The 23,722-nt window shown below is 56.0% G+C and overlaps 1 protein-coding gene across 2 annotated transcripts in view; it reads right to left on the bottom strand.

The window, feature by feature from the left end:
• Positions 1-7,582: 7,582 nt before the first annotated feature.
• Positions 7,583-23,722, bottom strand: part of DENND3 (DENN domain containing 3) — a 50,372-nt gene continuing 34,232 nt past the window's right edge. The window contains exons 16-23 of one of the 2 annotated variants that reach the window (XM_044244868.1): positions 23,437-23,566; positions 20,492-20,599; positions 17,806-17,945; positions 15,547-15,701; positions 14,401-14,534; positions 9,541-9,659; positions 9,319-9,453; positions 7,583-9,141 (exon numbers count right to left, since the gene is read on the bottom strand). In XM_044244868.1, coding sequence (XP_044100803.1) covers positions 8,941-9,141; positions 9,319-9,453; positions 9,541-9,659; positions 14,401-14,534; positions 15,547-15,701; positions 17,806-17,945; positions 20,492-20,599; positions 23,437-23,566 — 1,122 coding nt within the window. In that variant the 3' untranslated portion in view covers positions 7,583-8,940. Of the gene's footprint in view, positions 9,142-9,318; positions 9,457-9,540; positions 9,660-14,400; positions 14,535-15,546; positions 15,702-17,805; positions 17,946-20,491; positions 20,600-23,436; positions 23,567-23,722 lie in introns of both variants that reach the window. The other variant, XM_044244867.1, reaches the window with a different exon arrangement.

A 23,722-nucleotide genomic window follows, 5' to 3' on the forward strand; every position in this document is an offset into this window, starting at 1 on the left:
GGTCCTGGACTGAAGCCCTCACTGCCGCAGCTCGAACAGGCACGGGACGGTGCTGCACAGTATGAAGTGAGCAGAGATCGGGCATCAACTCGCCAATTGGGAAACTGCATCGGTAACGTATATAATTGAAGTTTGATTGTGATTTATTATTTTCTTTTTGCTTTAAAAATTAGCTTTATTGGGGCATCTGGGTGGCTCAGTGGGTTAAGCCTCTGCTTTCAGCTCAGGTCATGATCTCGGGGTCCTGGGATCGAGTCCCACATCGGGCTCCCTGCTCTGCAAGGACCCTGCTTCCTCCTCTCTCTCTCTCTCTCTCTCTCTCTCTCTGCCTCTCTGTCCACTTGTGATCTCTCTCTGTCAAATAAATAAAATCTTAAAAAAGAGAGATGTAGGAAATAAAAAATTTCCTATACTTCAAAAAAAAATCAGCTTTATCGATTGTGAGTTACCTGCAGTGAGACTGACCGGTTTGAAGCGCGCAGCGCCCCGACAGACGCGCAGTAGGAGCTCCGTCGCCGGCCCGGCTCACGCAGGGCCCAGCGGTTCACGCCTCGGGGTGGTTCCCCACAGAAAGGAAAACCCAGAAACGTCCATCGCACACGCTCACGGCCAGAGGTCGTGTCACACGGAAAAGTGCTCCCCTCCTCCCGCCGCTTCGAGCGGACCATCCCGGGTCTGCGTTGTGTCACCGGAGAACCCCGCGGTGTGACGCGCTCCTCCTGCGTGCGCCGCCGTGCGAGGCCTGTGTGATTTCAGGCCTGTTCCGCTTTGTTGCTGCTTTGGACCCGACGACGAGCGTCCGTCCGTCCGTCCGCAGAGCAGCTGGTGGGCTCGGGTTTTGCCACTTCTCGGTTCCTGCAGACGCAGTTTCCGATCTCCCCGTAGCTGCCGGAGCGGGGCTGCTGAGTCGCGTGCTGTGTGTGGTTTGACTATTAAAAGCTACCGTAGGGGCGCCTGGGGGCTCAGTTGGTTAAGCAGCTGCCTTCGGCTCAGGTCATGATCCCAGCGTCCTGGGATCGAGTCCCACATCGGGCTCCTTGCTCGGCAGGGAGCCTGCTTCTCCCTCTGCCTCTGCCTGCCTCTCTGTCTGCCTGTGCTCGCTCTCTCTCCCTCTCTCTCTGATGAATAAATAAAATCTTTAAAAAATAAATAAATAAATAAATAAATAAAAGCTACCGTAGGGCGCCCAGGGGCTCAGTTGTTTGAGTGCCTGCCTGCAGCTGAGGTCACGGTCCTGGAGTCCTGGGTTCTGCCCCAGGCTCCCTGCTCGGCGGGGGGTCTGCTTCTCCCTCTGACCCTCCCCCTCTCATGCTCACTCTCTCCCATTCTCTCTCTCAAGTGAATAAATAAAAACTTTAAAAAAAAGATCTACTGTATGTTCCCAGGGGCTGGTGGGGGGCCCAGGACTCGGCGTTCCCACGGCGACAAGTGAGGGTGCTGTGGCTGCACCTGCTGGGCCGCGGCCCGGCCAGGCCGCCTGACCCAGCTTCGGCCAGGGCTCGGCTGCGCAGCGCTAGCCCAGCGGGGCTCCAGGGGCGCGCGGGCGCTCAGCATCTCCTGTGTTCGCCATCTTCCTCGGTGCAGTGTTGAACTCCACATTTTGTCCTGTTTTTAGTGGGTTTTTCTCATTACTCGGTTTCTAAGGGCCCAAGTCCTGATCAGCATTTTCTCCTAGTCTCGGAGAGAGAGGGGTGTGCGCCGTGTTCCGGAGTTCAGAGGGCAAGACGGAGTCTGTGCCCGGGACGTGCAGTGTCTGCTGGGGCGCTGGAGCTGCTCTGGGGCCGCCCGAAGCCCTTCCTGTTCCCGGTTCGTGGTTCTGATCCCGTCTCGTGCTCTTCCTGGATCTGTCGGGATGAGCCCGTGTTTGAGTTTGTTAATGTGGTGAAGGACATCGTGGTCTCACGTCTTCCCTTCCTGGGATGGATTCTACTCCGTCATACGTATTATCCTCGTTACTTACTGCTGGATTTGAACTTCTAGAATGTTGTTAAAGATGTTTATGTTTATGAAGGGAAATGGTCCTGTTTTTGTTTCTGTTTTCCTTTGCAATGTCTGGCTTTGGTAGGAAGGTAGTCGTTTGCTATCATAGAATGAGATAAGGAAGAGCTCACTCCTTATTTTTATGAAAAAACCTGGCAGAGAATTTACACATTTTCCTTATATGTTTGGAAGGGTTTGTCACTGAATTTTTAAAGAGATTTATTTTAGAGAGAAAACATTGAGGGGGGACCAAGCAGAAGGAGAGAGAGAATCCTAAGCGGGCTCCACGCCCAGCACGGAACCCAACTCGGGGCTCGATCCCACGACCCTGAGATCATGGCCCGAGTCAAAACCAAGAGTCAAGATGCTCAACAGACTGAACCACGCAGGCACCCCCATCGGTGAATTCTTTAAAATTTTTTTTTATTTTTTTTTTTAAAGATTTTATTTATTTATTTGAGAGAGAGAGACAGTGAGAGAGAGCATGAGCGAGGAGAAGGTCAGAGAGCGAAGCAGACTCCCCATGGAGCTGGGAGCCTGATGTGGGACTCGATCCCGGGACTCCAGGATCACGCCCTGAGCCGGAGGCAGTCGTTCAACCAACTGCGCCACCCAGGCGTCCCCCCATCGGTGAATTCTTTATGAAATTGTCTTCGTGTGGAGCTCTGGAACCGGGGTTAACTCTCTTCGTCAGAAATGAGGCTCTTGGGCGCCTGGGTAGCTCAGTGGGTTAAGCCGCTGCCTTCGGCTCAGGTCATGATCTCAGGGTCCTGGGATCGAGTCCCGCATCGGGCTCTCTGCTCAGCAGGGAGCCTGCTTCCCTCTCTCTCTCAGCCTGCCTCTCCATCTACCTGTGATTTCTCTCTGTCAAATAAATAAGTAAAATCTTTAAAAAGAAAAAAGAAAGAAATGAGGCTCTTCCGGCTGTATGACTGAAATGAGTTTTGCTGTCTGCCTTTGGTTGAGGTCATGGTCTCGGGGTTTTGGGATCGAGCCCTACATCAGGTCCTCTGCTGAGTGGGGAGTCTGCTGCTCCCTCTCCCTCCGCCTCTACCCCAACCCCTCTGCCCCGGCTGTGCGCTCACTTGCTCTCTCAAATAAATAAAACCTTAAAAAAAAAAAAAAAAGGAAAAGAAACAACTGGCGAACGTTCTCCCCAGTGAGATACCTCCCCAGGGTATGCTGTTTGCATGCTGCAGCGGGCAGTCGCTGCCACACACAGTAGTCCTTCTGCTTCGCATCCTCATCTGCGTTCGTTCTCGGGACCCTAACGTGAGCTACTCTGATGACTGTCGGGTAGTGTTTCACTGTGGCTTAATGTCTCTCCTAAATGACTAATGATTTTTTTTTTAAAGAGTTTTTTTTTTTTAAAGATTTTATTTATTTGACAGAGAGAGATCACAAGTAGGCAGAGAGGCAGGCAGAGAGAGAGAGAGAGAGGAGGAAGCAGGCTCCCTGCTGAGCAGAGAGCCCGATGTGGGACTCGATCCCAGGACTCTGGGATCATGACCTGAGCTGAAGGCAGCGGCTTAACCCACTGAGCCACCCAGGTGCCCCATGACTAATGATTTTAAGCATCTTTTCAAATTGGCATCTGCTTATCTCCATTGGTAAAGTATCCTTTGCCCATTGTTTAATTGGGCTGTTTGTACTGATTTGTAGATGCTCTTTATATGTCACATGCTCTGAGTGTAAGTCTTTGTCAGATCTAGCATGTCAATATTTCCTTCCAGCTGGTTTTTTTTTTTAACTTCTTAATGATGTATTTCAATGATGTTCAATTTGTCACTTTTTTTTCTAGTTAGCTTTTATTGTGTTTTCTCTAAGATGTCTTTATCTGCACCAAGGTTGCGAAGATGTTCTGTGTCTGTTCTGTTGTAGCTTTACGTCTAGATGAACCACCTGGAATGAAGATTTTTTGGAGTGAGATTAGGGTGGAGCTTCCTCCTGTTCCCATACATTTACCTGGTTGTCGCAGCCCTGTTTGTTGCAAAGACTTCCTACTGACCTGTCCAGCGATTTCTGTTGATGATCAGCTGACTGTGTCTACATCCTGTTCCGCACATCGATCTGTTTATGCGCACGCTCTTACCGTCTTAATCACTGCTGCGTTGCTGGGGTGGGAAGCTTTAAATCACATGGTATGAGTTCTCTAGCTTGGATCTTTTCCAAGGTTATCTTGACTATTCAACTTGGTGTTTCCATGTGTGTGTGTACACCTGTGTGTGTCAGATTTTCAACGTACGTATGTTTAAATATCTTGGGGTTCAGACTGGAAGTACCTCGAATGTACTGGGTTGACTTGGAGAGAACTAACGTCTTTATGGTATTTAATCTTCTCATCCATAAACATAGTATACTTTTTTATTTAGGCTTTTTAAAATCTCAGCACTGTTCTGTGTTCTTAGTATACTAGTCTAGCGCATCTGCTTCATTAAATTTATTCCGATGAGATGTGTTTTGAATGTGATCATGTCATATTTTTACATTTTTTTAAAAGATTTTATTTATTTATTTGACGGAAAGAGAGATCACAAGCAGGCAGAGAGGCAGGCAGAGAGAGAGGAGGAAGCAGGATCCCCACTGAGCAGAGAGCCCAATGCGGAGCTCAATCCCAGGACCCTGAGACCATGACCATGACGAAGGCAGCGGCTTAACCCACTGAGCCACCCAGGCACCCCCTAGTCCAGCCTTTTAGTCATTCATCTTTGCCTTCGTGCCAAGGCCAGGACCTGCGGTGCGGTGTGGAATGGGGGGATGAAAGCGCTCATGCCTGTTCCCGGCCTTGGAGGGGAGCAGCCGGACCGCAGCCGTCAGGTGGGCTGTCCGCCGTGGGTTCCCCCAGGTGCTCCGTATTCGTCTGAGGAGGTTCCCCTCTGTTTGCTGGAATGTTTGTTGTGGACGATAATTTTATTCCATCAGTTTTTTCCTGCATCTGTTGAGACAACCACTTTGGCTTTTCTCCTTTAATACGTGCATTTACAGATTGTCGATTATTAAATCAACTTTGCAATCCTGGGCCCAGCCCCACTCGGTCATGCTCTGTTATCCGTTCACAATGTTGCTGGATTCAACTGGCTAAGAGTTCGTTCAGGCATTTTGCATCTGTGTTGTGCAGGGAACCAATGTGTACTTTTATTTTCCTGTAAGATGATCTGTCGGATTTTAGTACAACATGGTGCTGGTCTCCAGAATGGGTCAGGAGGTGATCCCTGTCCTTCCAACAGACTTCTGTGGGATCCTAGACTCCGTGCTTAAGGGTGCGCTGGAATTCACTGTGACACCCACAGGGCCCGGGATTTCCTGGGAAGGCTTTTGACTAAAGTCAGTTTCCTTAATAGATGTAGAAGTATTAAGGTTGTCTATTTCTTCTTGTATAGTTTGTACATTTCACCAAATTTATTGCTGTAAAGCTGTTCCCTTACTGCTTTGATGTCTAGAAGAGGTCAGCCCGTCTTGTTCATGAGAGTGGCTGTGTGTCTGCTCCTTTTCTCTTGATTGGTTTAATGAGAGTTTACCAATTACTCTACAGAACCAACTTTTGGCTTTGTTGATTGCTTTCTATTTCATTGATTTTGGTCTTATCTTTGTTATTTCCCTCCTTTGCATATTTGGGATTAAATATGCTTTTTTTTTTTCTAAGTTTTCATGATGGAAGTTTAATTTTAAACCTTTCTTCTGATAGAGGCACTTAAAGCAATAACTTTTCTCTAAGCAGTGCCTTAACTGTATCCCACGAATTTTGTATTATTTTGATTTCCTGTGTGATATCTTTATTTGACCTTTAGGTTATTTGGAAGTAATGTTTAATTTCCATCATGATTTTAATTTGGGGATTTTGAGGGAATTGCTGCTGTTGATTCCTAATTTAAGTTTGGGCTGGTCTGAGAACACGTCCCGTAAGATTTAAATCTTTGTACTTCATGGTCCAGTGTATGATCTAGCTTGAGGAACACTCTGTTCACTAGAAAAGAAGGGGGATTCTGCGGTGTGGGCTGTAGTGTTCTGTAATGTCAGGTCACACTGGCAGACAGTGACGAACTTTGTGTCGTCACGAAGTTTTTATTTACTGGTTCTCCCACTTACCGAGAGGAGGGTGTGAAAATCTCCCGACTCCCAGTGTGGATTTGTCTGTTCTACCCTATCGTTCTACCACGTTCACCCCTGCGTGTTACACACAGGGTTATTATCTCTCAGGAACTAGTAACCGTCTCAAGGAACTGAACTGCCTTTTTCACATTACGCACACTTCAGCAGGAGGCTACTTTGGATGGGAACCAGCGGTGCTGATTGTCTGCCTGGTGCGCTTGCTCCGGCTCCCCCCGCTCTCCCGCCCCCCACCACCCCAGCCCCAGCGTCGGTGTATTTGAAGTGCGTCTCTTGTAGATGGCGAGTGTTGGTCTGTGTCTTCTGTTCTTCTGATGACACCTGTCACTGCCTTTAAGGCCCACCCTAACCCAGGATGACCTCATCTAGAGATCGACAGGGCCGCACCCACAGGACATGGGGTCAGGACGTGGACTGGCCTTTCCGGGCCACTGCAGCTGCTCTCACGTGCTTATGAGCTCATTCCGAGCATTTTCACAGGTGCCCAGTAAAGCAGCCTGCTGGAGTGTTCTCTGGGCTGGTCCTGGGCCCAGCAGGGGAGGGCCCTTATTAGTCGCCACGCCAGCCCAGGAATTCCAGGACTAAGGCACCGAGCCCCTCTCTGTTCCGAGGCACAGAAACCCAGAGCTCTGGAGTCCTATGGGTTCAAGGCCATGCTGCAGCCTCGCAGTTAGTAGCACAAGTGAGAAACGAGCTCCCGAGCGTCTGAGCCTAAGCCCCCAGAGACCCCACGGCTTCCAGACGCTTCCAGGTAGCAGACACAGCAGGGCAGCTCTGCCCGGCTCTCTGGCCAAGCCCTCCCCAGCCCTGCAGGGAGAGCACCTCATCTTCCTAAGGAACCTTCTAGAAATGGACGGAAGTCAGTCATACACTTTTAATTCAGCTGTTACACTCACATCCGATTCCAAGGTTGTCACGGAGAGTGGCCAACGCATTCGCATCTTCAGAGTGGCTCCTGACGACCGAGCCGAGGGACCATGTGTGCAGTCAGCGGGAGTGGGGCAAGCCTGCCGCTGCCGCCGTAGCCCGGGGCCGCACCCTGAAGCCAGCTTTCTCTTCTCTTGTTCGAGATACGGCTGGAGCATTGAAATCCTAGTAGAACTGGCTTCCCATTCAAGATAAACATTTTTTTTTTTTTTGGTACCAACTTAATTCCGGTTTCTGGAGCCAAGGTGGGGAAGGCATTGGCTCACGGATGCCAGCTCCCCTGGGGCTTCCCGGGACAAGCTGTTGACATGGACGGTCCCCTGAGCACAGAGGGGACACTGAAGGCAGAAAGTGACCTTTCACCTAACAGCCCCCACCGGCCCCTCTGTCACCGTCACGTAAGATCTTGGAAATTATCACCAAGAATAAAGGGAACGAAAAGTCAGCATTAGAGTAACTGGAAGTATGCGTCGTGTGAATCCAGGGCAAACCCCAAACGGCCCCGGCTTACTTTATGGCTCTCACCCACCAGCGAATGTGGGGAAAGTGAGGGTCTCGGACATCAGCATTTAATAAACGAAATTTATTATCGACAAGTAAAAACAGCTGGTTACGTGTGGACTGACATTCAATAATTTATGAGTGTTTCTGACCGGATTTGACTGTAATTTTTCACATGTTCACAAAAGCAGAATTCAACCTTGTGTCCTTTGCTACGGCAGAGTCTCCCTTCCAGAAGTCTGGAACACCCCTTCTTTGTAAGCACAGTCACGGGGGCGTGAGGCCGCCTGGCTGTTCTCTGCACCACATTCCCAGAACATCCCAAAATCTGGGTCCGTGATATGGACCATGCAAAGCATGTAAGTTCTGCAGAGCAAGGCCTGGTCTAAGCTTTCGTCTGGAGGCTCCGGACACTCTGAGCTCACCCCTGGGGGCTGGCGAACACCCTCTGACCTTTCAGGGTCAGCGTGGCCTCTGAGACCGATAAGCCCAGGGCAGAGGGTCCAGCGGCCCCATCTGCGGCTGAGCTCATGGTGGGTCCATCGGGGGACAGGGACAGACCCTCACTCGTTGCTGTTAGGGGGATATCCGCTCCCTCCTGGACACTGAGGGAGGGACATCTCAATATAATAGTAAAAATGTGTAAGAGGTCTTTTTTTGCAAATACTTAATTTATAGCTAATAAGATCATTTCAGATAAATAACGGACCATCTACGCAACAGACAAGATACAGATGGTGGAAATATATGTGACTGAGTGGCAGCAACGTCACTAGAAAATTCGATCACGGATGCTCTTTTAGGCGGAACTCCTCACCAGTGACCTTCGGCAGTCCCGTCTCTCTAGGTCTCTTCATTATAAAGACCGGACACACCTCAGCCCAGCCTGGCCACACACCCTGAGCCCGGTGCCGTCCCCTCCCTGTGCCGTCCTGGGTCACCTGCTCTGAGCAGGCCCAGCAAGGGCAGCCGCCAATCTCTTCAGCCACAAAGTTGTCACTTAAAAAGCACCTCCTCTCACGCACGCGCTGGAGATACGCGGCTGCCGAAGGCGGTAGGTCCCCTGCCCGCTGATGCTCACTGGACACTTGCTGAGTGAACGAAGCAGAGGAAACGCACACCAGAGACTGGAGGTCTGCCGGTCATACGTGATGGGGCTAAGTCACTTCCCTCCCGCTCTGGTGCTGGCCCCTAGTCGTGAGTTCTGGAACTTTCTAGACAACACACAGGGTAACTTCACGGCAGAGCCTGTTAGCAAGTTGATCCAGCCGCCTGCCGGAGAAGCACCCCAAGCTGGCTGTTGGAATCAGGAGAGCGGCACACCGCCCTCCCCCATGGGGGGCCGGACTGGCTCCCCTCCCCCACCTTCCTGGGGGGGCGCCGGCAGGGGCGGGACACGGCGCTGCTCAGCATGTTCACCCACGTTTACTCGACTTTCCAGATGGCGATCTTCCCTTCCGCCCTGCCCGACCCGCTCAGCACGTATCTGTCCTCCGCCGAGCACAGGGTCTTCACCACGTCCGCGTGGGCCACCAGCTCCTTTTCCACCGTCTTCCTCTCGGCGTCGACCACGTAGATTTTCCCTTTGGACTTTCCCTGTGCCAGGCCTGTGCCACCTACCCAGATCTGCCAGGGAGAAACGGAGGGGGCGTCGGCCACACGCAGACTGGCCCGGGAAGGGAGACCCCTGGAGGTGTGCTTTACCCAGTACACCCCCCGCATCCGAGTCCTTCCTGGACAGGCCGCGAGGGGACGCGGCCAGGGCAAGAGCTGGGGCCCGGGGGACGTGGCTCCCCGCCTTACCTGCTTCTTCACCCTGATCATGCAGCTGACCTCGGAGCAGTCCTGGAGGCGAACCGCCTGAGGCCGCTGGGTCAGGTCCTTCAGGCTCCACGTGTAGATGCTGTCGAGGCCGGCACAGGCCGCCCAGAGCTGCTCCTGCTGAAAGACAGGTCACGGTGTGGCTGCGGTGGCCCTCCGCCCCGGGGGGCCCGCCCAGACAGACGCTGGGGCCAGGACAGATACCTCCGGGAGGAGCTGGAAGCTGAGGAAGGACGTGCTGATGTCCTTGAAGTTCTCGCTGACCTTCAGTTCTTGACAAAGGAGTCCGCTGGACGTCATGGCCACGATACTGTTCCCTGTGCCTGTAGAAGGAAGGGCGAGCGTGAGGCCCGGGGTGGGGGGGCGCACCCGGGGCCCAGGGATGAAGCCACTCGAAACGTCACCTGGGCAACTGGCAGGTGCCAGCATCAGCTGAGCGCTCCCAGCAGCCCCGGGGGCCGTCTCCCCACTGTGACTGACGGGGAGCCCGCCACCTGCCATGCCTCCCGAGGCCCTGCAGACCCCGTGGGATCATGTTAGCATTGGGAACCCTTCCCCCACCAAGCCCCAGCCAGTCCTTCCCCCGTCGCAGATGAGAATTCAAAGTGACGATGCCACAAAGCGACGATGCCACATGTCACCAAGTGCATCTTCATCTGTGACTTGGAGAACGTCTGTGACCCGACAGCCACTGCGGCTCGACAGCCTCAGGAGGCTGGGCAGCCCGAGACTTGTCCTGCTGGGATGGCGCCCTGTGCCCCTGACCCCAGCACTGAGGCCGCTGCACCAGCACCCAGACACGGGGACAGGCAGGCGCAGCCTTGGGGGCTGGCCCAGGTGGATGCAGAGAGAGGGGGAGCCCGCAGGCGGCCGTAGGTCCCCTCGGCCACCCCTGGCCGTGGTCGCCCCAAAGACTTGGAAACTCAGCGGGCTCTCGGTCACAGAAAGCGAGAGCTGCCCTCACCCTCTCCTTCCTGCTTCGACGCTCGGGTCAGGGTGGTCTCCCCCGAGTAAAACCTGGTCCTGCAGACGGCCTGTCGGCCAGCTACACCGTTAGCCACCCGGACCAACCAGTGAGGCCCCTGTGATGCCGCGGCTGGCCAGGAACCCCGGGCCCGCCCCTTGGAAGGCACTTGTGGCCCCCAGGGCCCCCGTCAGTGCACTGGACACAGAGCCCCAGGAGAGACCCCGATAAGAAGGGGCCTGGGACAGGACGAGGCTCAAGAGAGGCTAAGCAGGGCAGCGACAGAGGAGGGCGCCCGTCCCTGGCCTCTCGCATCCCATGGCCGCTGGCGAGCTCCGCCGCGGGAAGGACAGGACTCTAGTTCGCTTTGCAAATGAAGACACAGACTCCAGAGAGGCCGCAGCCTGAACCGCGGCGGGTGGGAACAGGTCTGCTTCGCCCTCAGACGCAGGGAGCCCGAGGAAGGGCAGCCGGCCACGCAGCCCTCGGGGAGGACGCGGACGTCTGAGGTGGCCTTGCTGGGCTAGAGAGGACGGCCGCAGCCCCGCAGGCTCACCTCACCCAATGCCTGGAGAGGAGTGGGGCGCACCGCCTGGCCGGCCCTCCCTGTCAGGTCCGCCTCCGAGCACACCGAGGTCCGCGTGTCAGGAGACCCCGACCTGCTCCCAGCATCTGCACTGGCGGTGTCCGATGAGGGACCGAGGCTTGCGCTTGGCAGACGCTTATGATAACACTTGTCAGGCGGGCACTCCCTGTGGCCTGAAGAAAGCCCACACTTCTCCTTGTCAAAGGGAAACTACTGACTCTATTAACTTGGAAGATAACAGCGATTCTGTCCTCCGTTCACTCCCTCACTGTCCCTGACACGACCCTTTTATTTAGCACAGAGTCAGGTCAGCTGTGGTAGTCCAGAATGCAGCCGGGCTGCGTGCGCACACACACACACACATGCACACGCACACACACACGCACGCTGGAGATCATGCCTGAGACATACGTCCTTGAACAGAGAAGTAAACTCCCACCCTGTACCCAGACCCAGGCTCTCCTTGCCGGTGCTTCCCGGTTCTCCACAGGACCCCGAGAAAGAAGCGTTCTCGCTCTATGTCACGGTCCACCTTGCTCAAGGGTCTGGTTCAGGGCTGCCAATGTGGCTGGGAAGAGAAGGAATACCCCCAAAATGAGGAAGCCCAAAAATGTACGTATAATTCTCAAATCCGTGGCCAACTCCTGAACTGTGTATAAACAGAGAAGGCCGAAGCGGACCAGCTCAGAGTTGGAGCTCACCCAGCTAGGAAGGCTGCACACACACTGTAGCGACCCCAAAAGAGCCGCGCTTACAAAAGCGAAGACTATACGCGAGAACGTGTGTCATGTGCTCCAGGACTAAGCTCAAAAGTGAAATGTGTTTAACCCAGAAAAGCGGAACGCCAAGCCTCTGCAGGATTAGGACTGGCCAGTAAGTGATTCAGTGACCTTCCGGAACAAAACCTAATGCTCTCTAAAGAAGGCTGTAATCCGGTCTCCTAGACGTGTCCACAACAGCCAGGATACGACAAGAACTCCTGCACATGTGACGCACGAGGACACGAATGCGGCACAAGAAACAGCACACAGAAGCAGACCCCCCAATGACCCAGGATCTGACAGAGAACGACCTCGACCGACAATTACAAATAAATTTAAAAACTCCAGGAAGACAGAGGACGGTGGCCGTAAAGACTTTAGAAGAGAAATGGAAATTTTGGGGGCTGAAATGAAAATTTGCTGGACAGGTCCAGCAGCAGACAGGACACTGATGATGAAAAGTTCAGGTCTTCACCAAGCTCAACAGGAAAGGAAGGAAAGAATTACAGCTGTGTGGAGGCTTGTGCGACATGATCCAGTAGCGACATGATCAGAACGTTGTTGTATACATTTACATCACGCTCTGACTCTAGAATACGTATGTGTGTATATGTTCACAGACACATACACACACACACAACAAAAATCCCAGAAGACACGGAGAAAGAAGGGACAAAAGAAATACTAGAAGGGAACAGTTAAAAGTCTGCCCGCTCATGGAAGTAAACCACAAGCGAGACAGACGTGAAGACCTTCACACCTGAGCACGCTACAGCCTGACGCGTTTAGAGCAAAGACAGCCCCTCACGCAGCCTCAGGACCCAGACATGATGTGTTCAGCCGAACAACAGGAATGACTTCTCATCAGGAACGCACAAACCTACATGACAACGGAAAGAGATTTCTAACCCGTGGGGGGATCCAGTCCGTCAGCCTGGAATTTGCTTACAGCACACTCAGCTCATAAGAAATTCTAAGGGAGATGCTTAATGCTAAGGGAAGCAATGCCCGATGGAAACCACGAACCGACCTCTCCAGAAGTGGTTAAATATATAGGCAAAAATCAGTACTTATGCAAAAATTTTTAAAATATTTTTGGAAAGGGGCGCCTAGTTGGCTCAGTGGGTTAAAGCCTCTGCCTTCGGCTCAGGTCATGATCTCAGGGTCCTGGGATGGAGCCCCGCATCGGGCTCTCTGCTCAGCAGGGAGCCTGCTTCCCTTCCTCTCTCTCTCTGCCTGCCTCTCTGCCTATTTGTGATCTCTGTCTGTCAAATAAATAAATAAAATCTTTTAAAAAAATTTCTTTGGAGGTTTATCACACAAAAAGATACTGCTTTTAACAACAGTAGCCAAAGGGGCAGGAAGAGGTCAGTGGAATTGCCAATGCGGCCGGGAGCTCCCTACGTTCCGCGTTCAGGCTGCCAATCGCAATCCTTCGAGCAACCACAAGAAAGTGAAACCAAAAAATGGAGAGCTGAGATGACACTTAAGTAAATTAAATATAAAAAATCCTCCTTTCCTGCCTTCTTTTAGACGGAGTAACAAAAGCGAAGAAGAAAGGTGGGCAAGGGAGGGGGGCGGGGGGCGGTGGGCGCCCGCGTGAGCTGTCGGCACGGCGCTCGGAGGGAGCGGACCGGCACGCAGACGTTTCTGCACAGCACACGCACACACACGCGGGGCACACGCGCCCCGGCACACAGCTGGGAAGGCACTGTGGCCACCGGGGGAGGCTGCCGCCACACACTGCCACGAGGGCGTCGATGGTAAAAGCCAGCGGGTTTGGTGACGATGCCAGAGACCCAGAACCTTCCTACGCGGCTGGCGGGAGCAGCATGCGGGGCAGCAGCTTTGAAGGAGAGTCTGACGGCGTCTCTAAGGGGTAAACACGGGGTAACTCCTGGGTGCCATTGCGGGATAATTGCACAAGCACATCGACCTCCGCAAGAGGAGCTGTAGCCGATCATCGCAGGTGGCCCTGAGCACACGAGACTCGCGAACTGCGCGGCCACAGGGCCACAGGTGACACGGCAGCAGAATCCACAACAGGTGCCCTGTGGGTGGGCACTGCCCGGAACGCGGCACAGGGGAGCCCCCCGCGGTGGTGGAAATGCCTGGGCCCCCGGGTGGTTCTGTGGTGTCTGTTTTGGTCCACAGCCAACAAACGACGAGGTCATGCCTTTTATCTCGTGTAAAACAGGCTTCGAGTCCAGAAAGCCGTGCTCGTGACCATGGCCCTGGCATGTGGCACAGCCGGGGAAGGCTTGGAAGTGCAGACGGCACCTGGGCTCTGGGAGGCTCAGAGATGCAGGACCCGCGCCTCCAGCCCCAGCCTCTGCTCGTCCTCGTCACAGCCTGGCAGGGTGCCCGGCCGAGCTCCACAGACACTCCTGGGGTCTGGGTGGAGGCGCGCCCAGCAGGGGTGACGTGGGCCACACAGAGTGACGGGGCCACAGGGGGCTCCTGGAAGGAGCAGGGATGATTCCCGGGGCACGAGCTGCATTCACACCCCAAGCAGGGCTCAGCGAGAGCAGAGGCGAGCAGCAGGGAGAGGCAGCAGGTGGAAGGTCGCCGGCGTCCTGGTCACCGTGGAGGAGGCCCGAGAAGCCGCCAGCATGGGAGGGGAGCAGGGAGCCCGTGGGCACAGAGCAGGCCGAGCTGGAAGGTGGGAAGGTGCAGCACAGGAAATCGGCCGCGAGCTCACGTTCCGTCTCCTCTTCCCGGAGCCCGGGGACAGCAGGGGCCCGAGGACTTACAGCACCAGAGGCAGCCGTCATGCAGGCTGATGGACGAGAGCCTACCGCCGGGCAGCTGGAACCTGTCGGTCACCCGCAGGGTGCTCGCATTCCACGCCAGGATGGTCCCGTCCGTGCTGCTTGAGTACACCTTGCTGCGGGCGTGAACACAACGTAAGTTCGGCGGCAACATGCCCAGAGCCCAGAGTCCCCGTCCCGCCCCAGCCAACGCTGCCCGCTGGACAGAACAAGTAGTTACAACGGGACCCACGCAGCAGGCACAGGTGGTCTCCTGAGGGTGCCTCTCGTTGCCCCGCAGCGTCTCTGCCCGCTCCGCAGAGCCGTGACACGACCACAGAGGCACGTCTAGCCCCTGACGCGGGGCACCAGCCGGTGCGAGGCGCGGCCCCTTCACCTCCCAAGAGTGATTAATCTTCAGCTCAGCTCCTTATGTTCTAAGTCGGGCCCCACAAGGACAGGCCGTGCCCCTAAAACTCAGGGGACAAGGCATGGAGGAGAGCAGCCGAGCCGGAGGTGCCTGTGCCCCGTGACCATGCTCCTGGAGCCTCCGCCTCCTCCCTAGAGGGAAATGGGACCCTCCGCTCTCCACTCTCCCTGGGGCACCTGCTGTGTGCCAGGCCCGGTTCTAAGCACAGGACCCACAGCAAAGACAGAACAGACGGGTTCCAGCCTCTGAGCAGATGTGCTGAATCTGCGAGGACAGCGGAGGAAGCAAATACACATGACAGGCTGCACTGTATCCCCAGACAGGCAGGCGGGAGTCCCAACCCCCAGGACGTCAGAGTGCGGCCGTCCTGGGACACGGGGCCCTCAGGGAGGCATTCGAGTCAAAGCTAACGGTGGGCCCGACCCCAGCGTGACTGGCGTCCTTACAGGGGAACCTGCGACACGGGCGAGCAGGGCCACGTGCCAGCCGCGCTCACCCTGCAGGTGGCCCACAGCGACCCGCTCCCCCGTGCTCAGGACCAGAAACGAGTGGGAACGTCACCCGACGTGGCTCGCGACAGACCTGCTTGCTTCGCTCTACGTGGCCGGCCCGGCCCCCGCAGGCCATGGCCCGCCGTGACTGGGAGACCCTCTGGCTCGGGGCTCACCACCCACCCGGGAGCCCCAGGGCCCCTCCCCCGCCACGGAGCCCGGAGGTACCTGGGCGTCCCGCTCTGCACGGCCAAGTCCGTGACGCCGGAGCGGTGGTCGGTGAGTTGCTTGTTGCAGGACATGCTGTGGACGTTGATGATGTAGATGACCGAGTCCTCGGAGCCGACCCACACCTGGTTCTGCTCCGCCATCACCATGCAGTTCTGACACGGGCCGGGGAGAGACGCCGTCAGCCGCACGGTCCCAGCCTCTGCCTCGCTGCCCCCCCACCCCGCACCTCTGCTCCGGGGCACACGAGGGCCGTTCCTGTGCACCCCGGTCATGTTCTGTCCACGGACCAGTGTGTAAACCTGTTACGTAGTTTTTTCCCCAAGATTCTATTTATTTGACAGAGGGAGAAAGCAGCAGAGGGAGGAGAAGCAGACCTCCCGCGGAGCAGGGAGCCTGATGCGGGGCTCCATCCCAGGACCCCGGGAGCATGACCTGAGCCGAAGGCAGACACTAAACCCACTGAGCCACCCAGACGCCCCAGTTTTATTTAGTTTGTGAGAGCGAGAGCATGAGCTGGGGGAGGGGCATGCTGAGTCCCCCAGCCACCCCTAAAAATTGGTAGTTGTAATTTTACCAGTAAATACTCCCATAAATTAGAAAAGGAAGCTAGCTTACTAATTTCAGAATTAATCATTTGAAAAAACCCTTTCTAGGGGTGCCTAGGAGGCTCAGTCGTTAAGTGTCTGCCTTCAGCTCAGGTCATGATCCCAGGATCCTGGGATCGAGACCCGCGTCGGGCTCTCTGCTTGGGGAGGGGGTTCTGTGTCTGCTTCTCCCTCTGCCCCTCCCCCTGCTTGTGTTTCTGCTCCTTCTGTCTTTCTGTCAAATAAATAAATAAGATCTTTAAAAGAAAAAAAGTTTACTTGTTTGATACCAAAACCAGTAAGTATTAAAAGAAAAAAGAAGCTCTTTCTCTGAAAGTATCTACCTGAGAACTGGTATAATTTTAGTAAATGTTTTTCTTTAGTGGCCCAAAGATCCATCGGATAGACTGCTGTGAACGTCAAGTTTCAGGAGAGACCGTGTCTTCTTGAGATAACTGTCCGAGTTTCTTTCTCGTGAAACGGGACGAGTGTCTCAGGAAAGGAGCAGGAGGCTGTTTTCCCTGAAGCGGGAGAACTTGCCGCACTGCGGGAATATTGTCACTTGGCCTGCCTGGGGGCAGCAGAGACGGCCCCGTAATGTGGCCTTTTGATTTTATTTTAGCTAGGATTTTAAGTTATTCTCTTATTAACACGTCACTCGGAAATACACATCACTAAGATGCCACAGCAAAAAACTAAATTTAGAATACACGGGATTTCCTCAACTGCGGTTTGTTTGGTCTCGCGCACTACTGGGCCTTAGTAAATATCTTATCTAGACCCTGTTACTTTATCGGCTGAGGCTCCCTGAGCGGGTGCGGGGGAATAGTTCAGTAACCTCACAGTCTTGCCAGCGTGAGGTCTGCTGCCGGCGCGGTGAAGAATGCGCCCGGCCCCCAGCAACGCGTGCCTGAATTCCTCGTGTTTCTGTTCCTCGCAGCCGTTTGGAAAGCCCAGACTGGGCCCCAGATGGGCACATTATTTTAAGTGATGGGACGTGGCCACCAAAGTTGACACTAAGTGATGCTGGACGCTGGGGTCCCTAACCCCACTAGACTGTTCTGTTAGAGGAGGAGGGAGGGGAGGACCTCCCAGCAGCACCTCCCGGGGCAGAGCTTCTTCGCTTAGAGCATCCCCAGCAGATGCCTCCCACCCGGCGGTCGGCAGGAACGTACCCTGAGCTGGGGGGTGCTGTGGAAGCAGGCACCGGGGAGCACGTGAAACGTGCCTGCAGTGGCCCACTGCGAAGGCCCCGGTGCCTGCGGGTGCCCCACTATGCAGCGCAAGGTAAAACCTGGTTTCCAGCCCCACAAACGTGAAAACACCGCACACGTCTGCTTGGGATAGGGACGCGGGTACAGGACAGGACCCGCATCCGTGCCAAAACACCACACACGTCTGCTTGGGATAGGGACGCGGGTACGGGACAGGACCCGCATCTGCGTCAGGGACATCCATCCTCGGGCTCCAGGCTGGGGGTGGCTGAGCCGCCGTCTGCTCACGCATGGACGTTGACCGGCTAGAGCAGGTGCACGGCTAGTGCAACCGAATAGGCCGATGCTGTCGGTCAACGTGTACCCCACCACTGTTGACTGGTGGATGCGCCCATCCTTCTGGAACGCACGGCCTGGCCCAGGCAGCCGCCGCGTCGGAGGGCACGGCGCTCACTCACCACCTTGGAATTGCCCGCTTTAAAGCAGTGCTGGTGGACCGTCCAGGAGGAGGCGTCAAACACGGTCACTTTGCCCTCGCTCAGAGCACACCACAGCTTGGGGCGGGCGTCCTCCACTTTCTCTGCTGGGTCCAGATGCCCTGAGGGAGGAAGCAACCCAAACACGTCTTTAAAGGGAAGCCGGTGATGCCATTCCTCGGGTGCCACCTGGGGCCTGTGCGTGCCAGGCCCCGTGCCCACGGGGGACACGCCGACTGACCAGAGAACGACACAGACAGTGGGCAGGGCTCCCGGCCAGGGTGGCTTCCCAGAGCCGGGGGCTGGAGGATGGGCAGGCGGTCACCGAAGACCAGCAGCCCGAGCGGGGACTGGGAGCAGGTGTGCGCCGGGGACGGAGACAGGAGGGCGGGCGGCGGGCGAGCCGGGGCAGGAGCTGTCGTGCAGCCCCAGTGTGCGCCCCCACCCCCGCCTGCTGCGCACACGTCCCCTGGCTACAAGTCCCCCCACACACTGCGTCTCGGCCATTCGAACGGTGTGAAGATTCTGGGTTTGGAGCTGTGACTGGCCTGCACGCCCCTGACGGCACAAACGGCCGACGGCTCTCATTGCCATGTGGAGGGCGTCTTCTGGGAGCGGGCGTTCTGCTCGCTGGCCTCGGAGCTGGGCGGGGCTCCTCTCTGCGACTCGGGCCTGTTGTCGGCTCTGCTGTGTTACCAACAAGCTATCCACGTCCAGACGACCCTGTTCACTCTCTTCAAAGGGTCCTTTTTTTTAAAAAAAGATTTTACTAGAGAGTGAGTGAGTGAGAGAGGACAAGCAGCAGAGGGAGAGGGACAAGCAGACTCCGCGGAGCAGGGAGCCCGATGTGGGGCTCGATCCCAGGACCCTGAGATCATGACCTGAAGCTGAAGGCAGACTCTTCACCGACTGAGCACACAGGTGCCCAAAAAGTGTCTTTTTAAAGTCCATCATCTTCACAGTCAAATCCACCAATGTCTTCCTGGGTAGCACTTCCGCACGGTTTCCTTCTCTACCCCAAGGTCAAGGTCATGGCCCTCTGTGTTGGCTGCTAGAAGTTTGTCTGCCTCACTCATTTACACTCGTCAGTGCCTCCCCAGGTACCTTCCCGTCCGCTGGGAACGGACTGCGTGACCTGAGGTGTGGCCAAGGGATGCACGATGTTCCGGCGTCATTTATGGTGACGACTGCCTTTCCCTCAAACCCCTGTTCGGTCATATCCCCTCCAGCACTGATCAAGGAAGCATAAATGTGTCCATCTCTCTGGGGTATTCATCCCACGGCTTCCAGCCCCCTTGGGGAGATGCGGCCCCACACGGTCAGCCCCACCAGGGACTGGGACGCTTTGAGGCTGGGTGGCGGCGCGGAGAGCTGGCTCCGGAACGCTCGGGCAGCACTGGAGTCCGGAGCCACCACTAACGGCCTTACCCGGCTCCCCTTCTCAGCAGGTCCTGACTGGGCTTGTCCCTCTCGCCCCTCAGCGCTGGCCGCAGCCCCGCTCCGGTCCTTGCTCCTCAGAGACTGGCAGACACTCCACGGGACAAGGGCTCCACACTCTTCACGGTGGCCCTTCTGGACGCTCTCAAGAGTCACCCAGCCCGTCGTGACGGGAGGCCCGGGTCCAGCGGTGGTCATGTGCAGGAAGCCGACAAGGTCGGAAATACTCATTTATCCAGACACCAGGATGACACTGTCTCCATCCGTGGTGTCAGAGTCAACAGGAGCCCTGACTGCAGGCGTCCGGCTCGTCTCCAGTGGCGCGAGGTCCGACTGGGCTCTGTCCTCCTCCACGTTCCGTCTGTCACTTTGTGGGGTCCTCGTCTGCCGGGGAACGACTTTGCCACTGAGCGGCCATTTGTTCCTCTGGAACCGGCGAGCTGGGGGACACTGTGCAGGCAGAACTGAGGGGACAGGGGAGCACGGCGCGGTGATCGCAGTCGCTCGCTGCACCCTCCGTGAGCCCAAGCCAAGCGCCCGGACGCGGGTTCTTTCCTGCCCAGAATGAGGTCCTTTGTCTCCCAGCTCCGCGAGCCCGCGAGCAACCCTCCTGCCGCAGTCCCGACAAGGAGGGCTTCTAGGAAGGCGTCCTCGTCCTGCTCAGACCCGCAGCGGTGCCCGTTCCTGTCTGGCCTTCGCGTTGCTGCAGCCTGCAGGGAGCCGGGGGGCCCGTGTGCGGGAGTCCGGCTGCACAGCCGCGTGCCATGAAGATCAGCCGTGTCCTCGGACGCGCCCAGACGCGCCCGCATGCCCACAGCTCGAGACGAGATCCGGGGCACAGCCGTCGGGACAGCAGGCCCAGATCAAGCGCCCCCGGAGGAAAGGGTGTGAGTGTGAGCGCTGTCCAAACTAGCGCACCGTGCGGCATGGGGAACCGCTGAGCAGAGCAGAGTCCCCATGGGGTACCCCCCAACTCCTTATCAGTCCCCGTGGGCCCCCAGCTGCCGCCTCCCTGACGCGGTGGGGGGTTTCTACTTGTTGAGTGAGCTCGGCAGCCGCTCGTGGACTCGACCTCGTGAAGACAAGAGCTGGCGGAGCCCGCGGAGACCCTGGGTCCCCACGGACACTACATCACGTCCCATCCCCCTTCGCGTCAGGGTTGACCTCAGACACAAACCCAAGGTCCCCGGAGTGCTGAGAAGGGCAGCCAGAAGCAAGCGGCTCTGCTCACCTGGGGTGTACAACAAGACGTCCACGGCGTGGGGCAAAGTCTCTCCTGCCGAAGGATTTATCTTGTGCTTCAGGGTCTCCGAGGTCGTCTTTGGAACCGCCGTGGGCACTGAAATGAAGTGCTCTGTTAGCGTCCTATTCTCCGGGAAACTCTCGGCTCTCTCCAGGAGCTTCCGACGCTTGGCCCCAGACCAGAGCATGAGGCATCCCCGTCCCGGCACCCCCACACCCCGCTCCGAGTGTGGACCACAGGCAAGATGGGGACGCCACTCACATCCCAGCTGGGAACCAGTGTGACCTCTGTCTGCGCTTGGCCATCGCTGATTATCCACTAAACACAAGACCTTAGCTGTTTCCCAGTGACGAAACCGAGACAACTAGCCTGGGAGCTGTCTCTCAGCCTGGGCCCCGCGGTCACCTCTGGCCATGGCTGTGGCGGCTGTGGGGATGGACCCGGGCACTGCGGGACAGCCAGCAGCAGCCTGGGCGCCCCAGCAGATGCCACACCACCCCCAACCACAGATGTCTCCGGCCTCCCCCAGTGCCTCCCAGCCGGGTTGGGTGCAGCATTTCACAAGTTTAACTTTTAGACCTTCCATCCTGAGCAGACCCCAGGCTGCTGATGGAAGCCGGGCTTCCTGCCTCAATCCTGTCAAGCTTTGCTCACCCGAGAGCAGTTCCTGTGGGGGACGAGGGGTCAGGAACACTGACCACCTGCCTTGACCACCTGCCTTGACCACATGGAGCCAAGTGGACAATTAGAGCGAGCCGGCAGGCGCTGGTGGCCACCAAGGTGACGGTGTGCCTCGTCTGTAAAGGAGTCAGAAGGCTTTGGCAGAGAACTGAGATAAAGAGCTGAACTGGAGTGTTTGATTTTGTTCCTAATGAAAAAAATAACAACCTCTGGGACATCTGGGGGGCTCAGTGGGTTAAAGCCTCGCCTTTGGCTCAGGTCATGATCCCAGGGTCCTGGGATCGAGCCCCGCATCAGGCTCTCTGCTTAGTGGGGAGCCTCTTTCCCCCCCTCTCTCTGCCTCTCTGCCTCCTTGTGATCTCTGTCAAATAAAAAAAATTAAAAAAAATAAAAAAATAACAAGCCGCTAATGTCTGCTTCTAAGACTGTTGACAAGAGACCCTCCCAGTCCCTTCTGCTGGGGTTGCAGTGACCAGAGCATCCTGCCTGCTCCCAGAAAAGGGGGTTCTGGGATGGGGGGTTCCAGGACAGTGGGGGGAGGGTCTGCGATACAGGATGGGGGATTCTGGGACCAGGGAGCATCAGCGATCCCACAGACGGCGACCGACGTGGCAAACGGCGACATGCACCAAAGCAAATCAACACTTAACTGAGATGTGTTTTTTCTGAATCTGGAAGAACATTTTACTTACTTATTTATTTATTTATTTTAAAGATTTTTATTTATTTATCTGACACACAGAGATCACAAGTAGGCAGAGAGGCAGGCAGAGAGAGAGGAGGAAGCAGGCTCCCCACTAGAGCAGAGACCCCGATAGTGGGGCTCGATCCCAGGACCCTGGAAGCATGACCTGAGCCGAAGGCAGAGGCTTTAACCCATTGAGCCACCCAGGTGCCCTGGAAGAACATTTTAAAAAGCCAGCATCCCCAGCTGTGTGCCCAGGAGCCAGGACAGCATGCGCAAACAAAACCCACCCATGCGTGTGCCCAGCATTATTTGCAACAAACAACCCACACGGTCAGCTGACGATGGTGAACTAAGGGGGTCCACCTGCACAGCGGTGCTTAGCCCCAGGACGGAGTGACACGGGACACCTGCTCCAGGACAGGCTCTGAAAGCAGCTTAAGGAAAGACGCCCCTCTCAGAAGGACATGTGCTGGAGGAGGCGCGTACGAGAAACGCCCAGAACAGGCAAATCCAGAGAGAGAGAGGGGGGGGGGCTCAGTGGTTGCTTGGGGGCTGTGTGGCTCCTACGTAGTACAGGGTCTCTTTCTGGGGCGATGAAGGTGTCCTAACATTTCCTCCGGTGATGATGCACTCGCCCATGAGTGCGCTAGAACCACGGCGCTGTGCACTGTCCCTGAGTACGGCGTGCAAATTCCGTCTCAGCAAAGCCGTGATTTAAGGAAACAGCGCATACAAACAGGACTAGAGATGGTCCTCCGTGGTTAGCGTCCGTGGTTCACCTGTTTCATGAACTTGATGTTGTTGGACCAAACACAGGGCGGCCACGGCTCGGAGTGATGGTAACAGGTAAGCAGTCCCCCCTGTTCTCTCCCTTATGCAAATTACAGGACTGCTCGCTTCTAGATCATTTAAAAATTGAAACACACAGAAGTAGCTAAAATGATGCATAAAGTTATTCCTACCCATTTGCTATTTCCCAGACTTAAAAATCCACCCCCGACAAATTAAAACAGCGCACCGTGACCTGTGTCCGTATGGCTTCCAGAATGTGAGAGCCAGATTCAGTGTGCACGCAGGTGATCGGAGAACTGCTAACGGGGGAAACTGATCACATCCAGGGCAAGAAAAGACCCGTCCACCCGGGGCCTCCGCTTGGGCTCCAGTCGATACACCGCACGCACACGGCTCTCCGGGGGGCACATTCGTGACACACAGCGACCTCGCCAAGGACTCCGCGAGCCACTCAGCAGCCATCCCCCGGTCCCCACCGCACATGACCAGCCGCCGGAGAGCTGTTGCTGGCAACTAAGAGCCCCGGCAAACAGCACCCAGCGTGTGTGGGACGTCACTCAGAGCTCAAGGGGGAAGCCCCTCCGTGGGTGCTGGTAGGAGCACAGCGCCCCGGGAAGAGGAGAGAAGGACGCGTGTGGCGCAAAAATACACGTGTTCAAGTGTAAAAAGGGAAAAAGTGAGACATTTGGGATCGGTTCTAACGTCAGCCAGATAAAACTACGGACGGCACGGCCGGGACGCCACGGCTCTGTCGCACACAAGCTTTGCTTACTTTCGTTCTTCATCCTGTCGAAGTACGACAGCTTAGAGGCGGCGTAGATGGCGCCGGGCGAAGGCAGCGTGCCCACCACGGCGTCCATCAGCAAGACGTGCGTCAGCGCCTGCTGGATGTACTGCGGGTCCTGCGGGAGAGAGGCGCTCGTTTTAACCAGTCAGCAAAATGCCTGCCAGGCCTGGGACATTACAGCCAACACCACCTTCGAAAAAGCACGTTTGTCCAGGCCGCTCGGACGGCGGATGCGAGGGGCCGATGTCACGGGACTGCTTTTGTCCGTCCG

Source organism: Neovison vison, chromosome 4 (assembly GCF_020171115.1).
Source record: "Neovison vison isolate M4711 chromosome 4, ASM_NN_V1, whole genome shotgun sequence".
In the NCBI taxonomy this organism is placed as follows: domain Eukaryota; kingdom Metazoa; phylum Chordata; class Mammalia; order Carnivora; family Mustelidae; genus Neogale; species Neogale vison.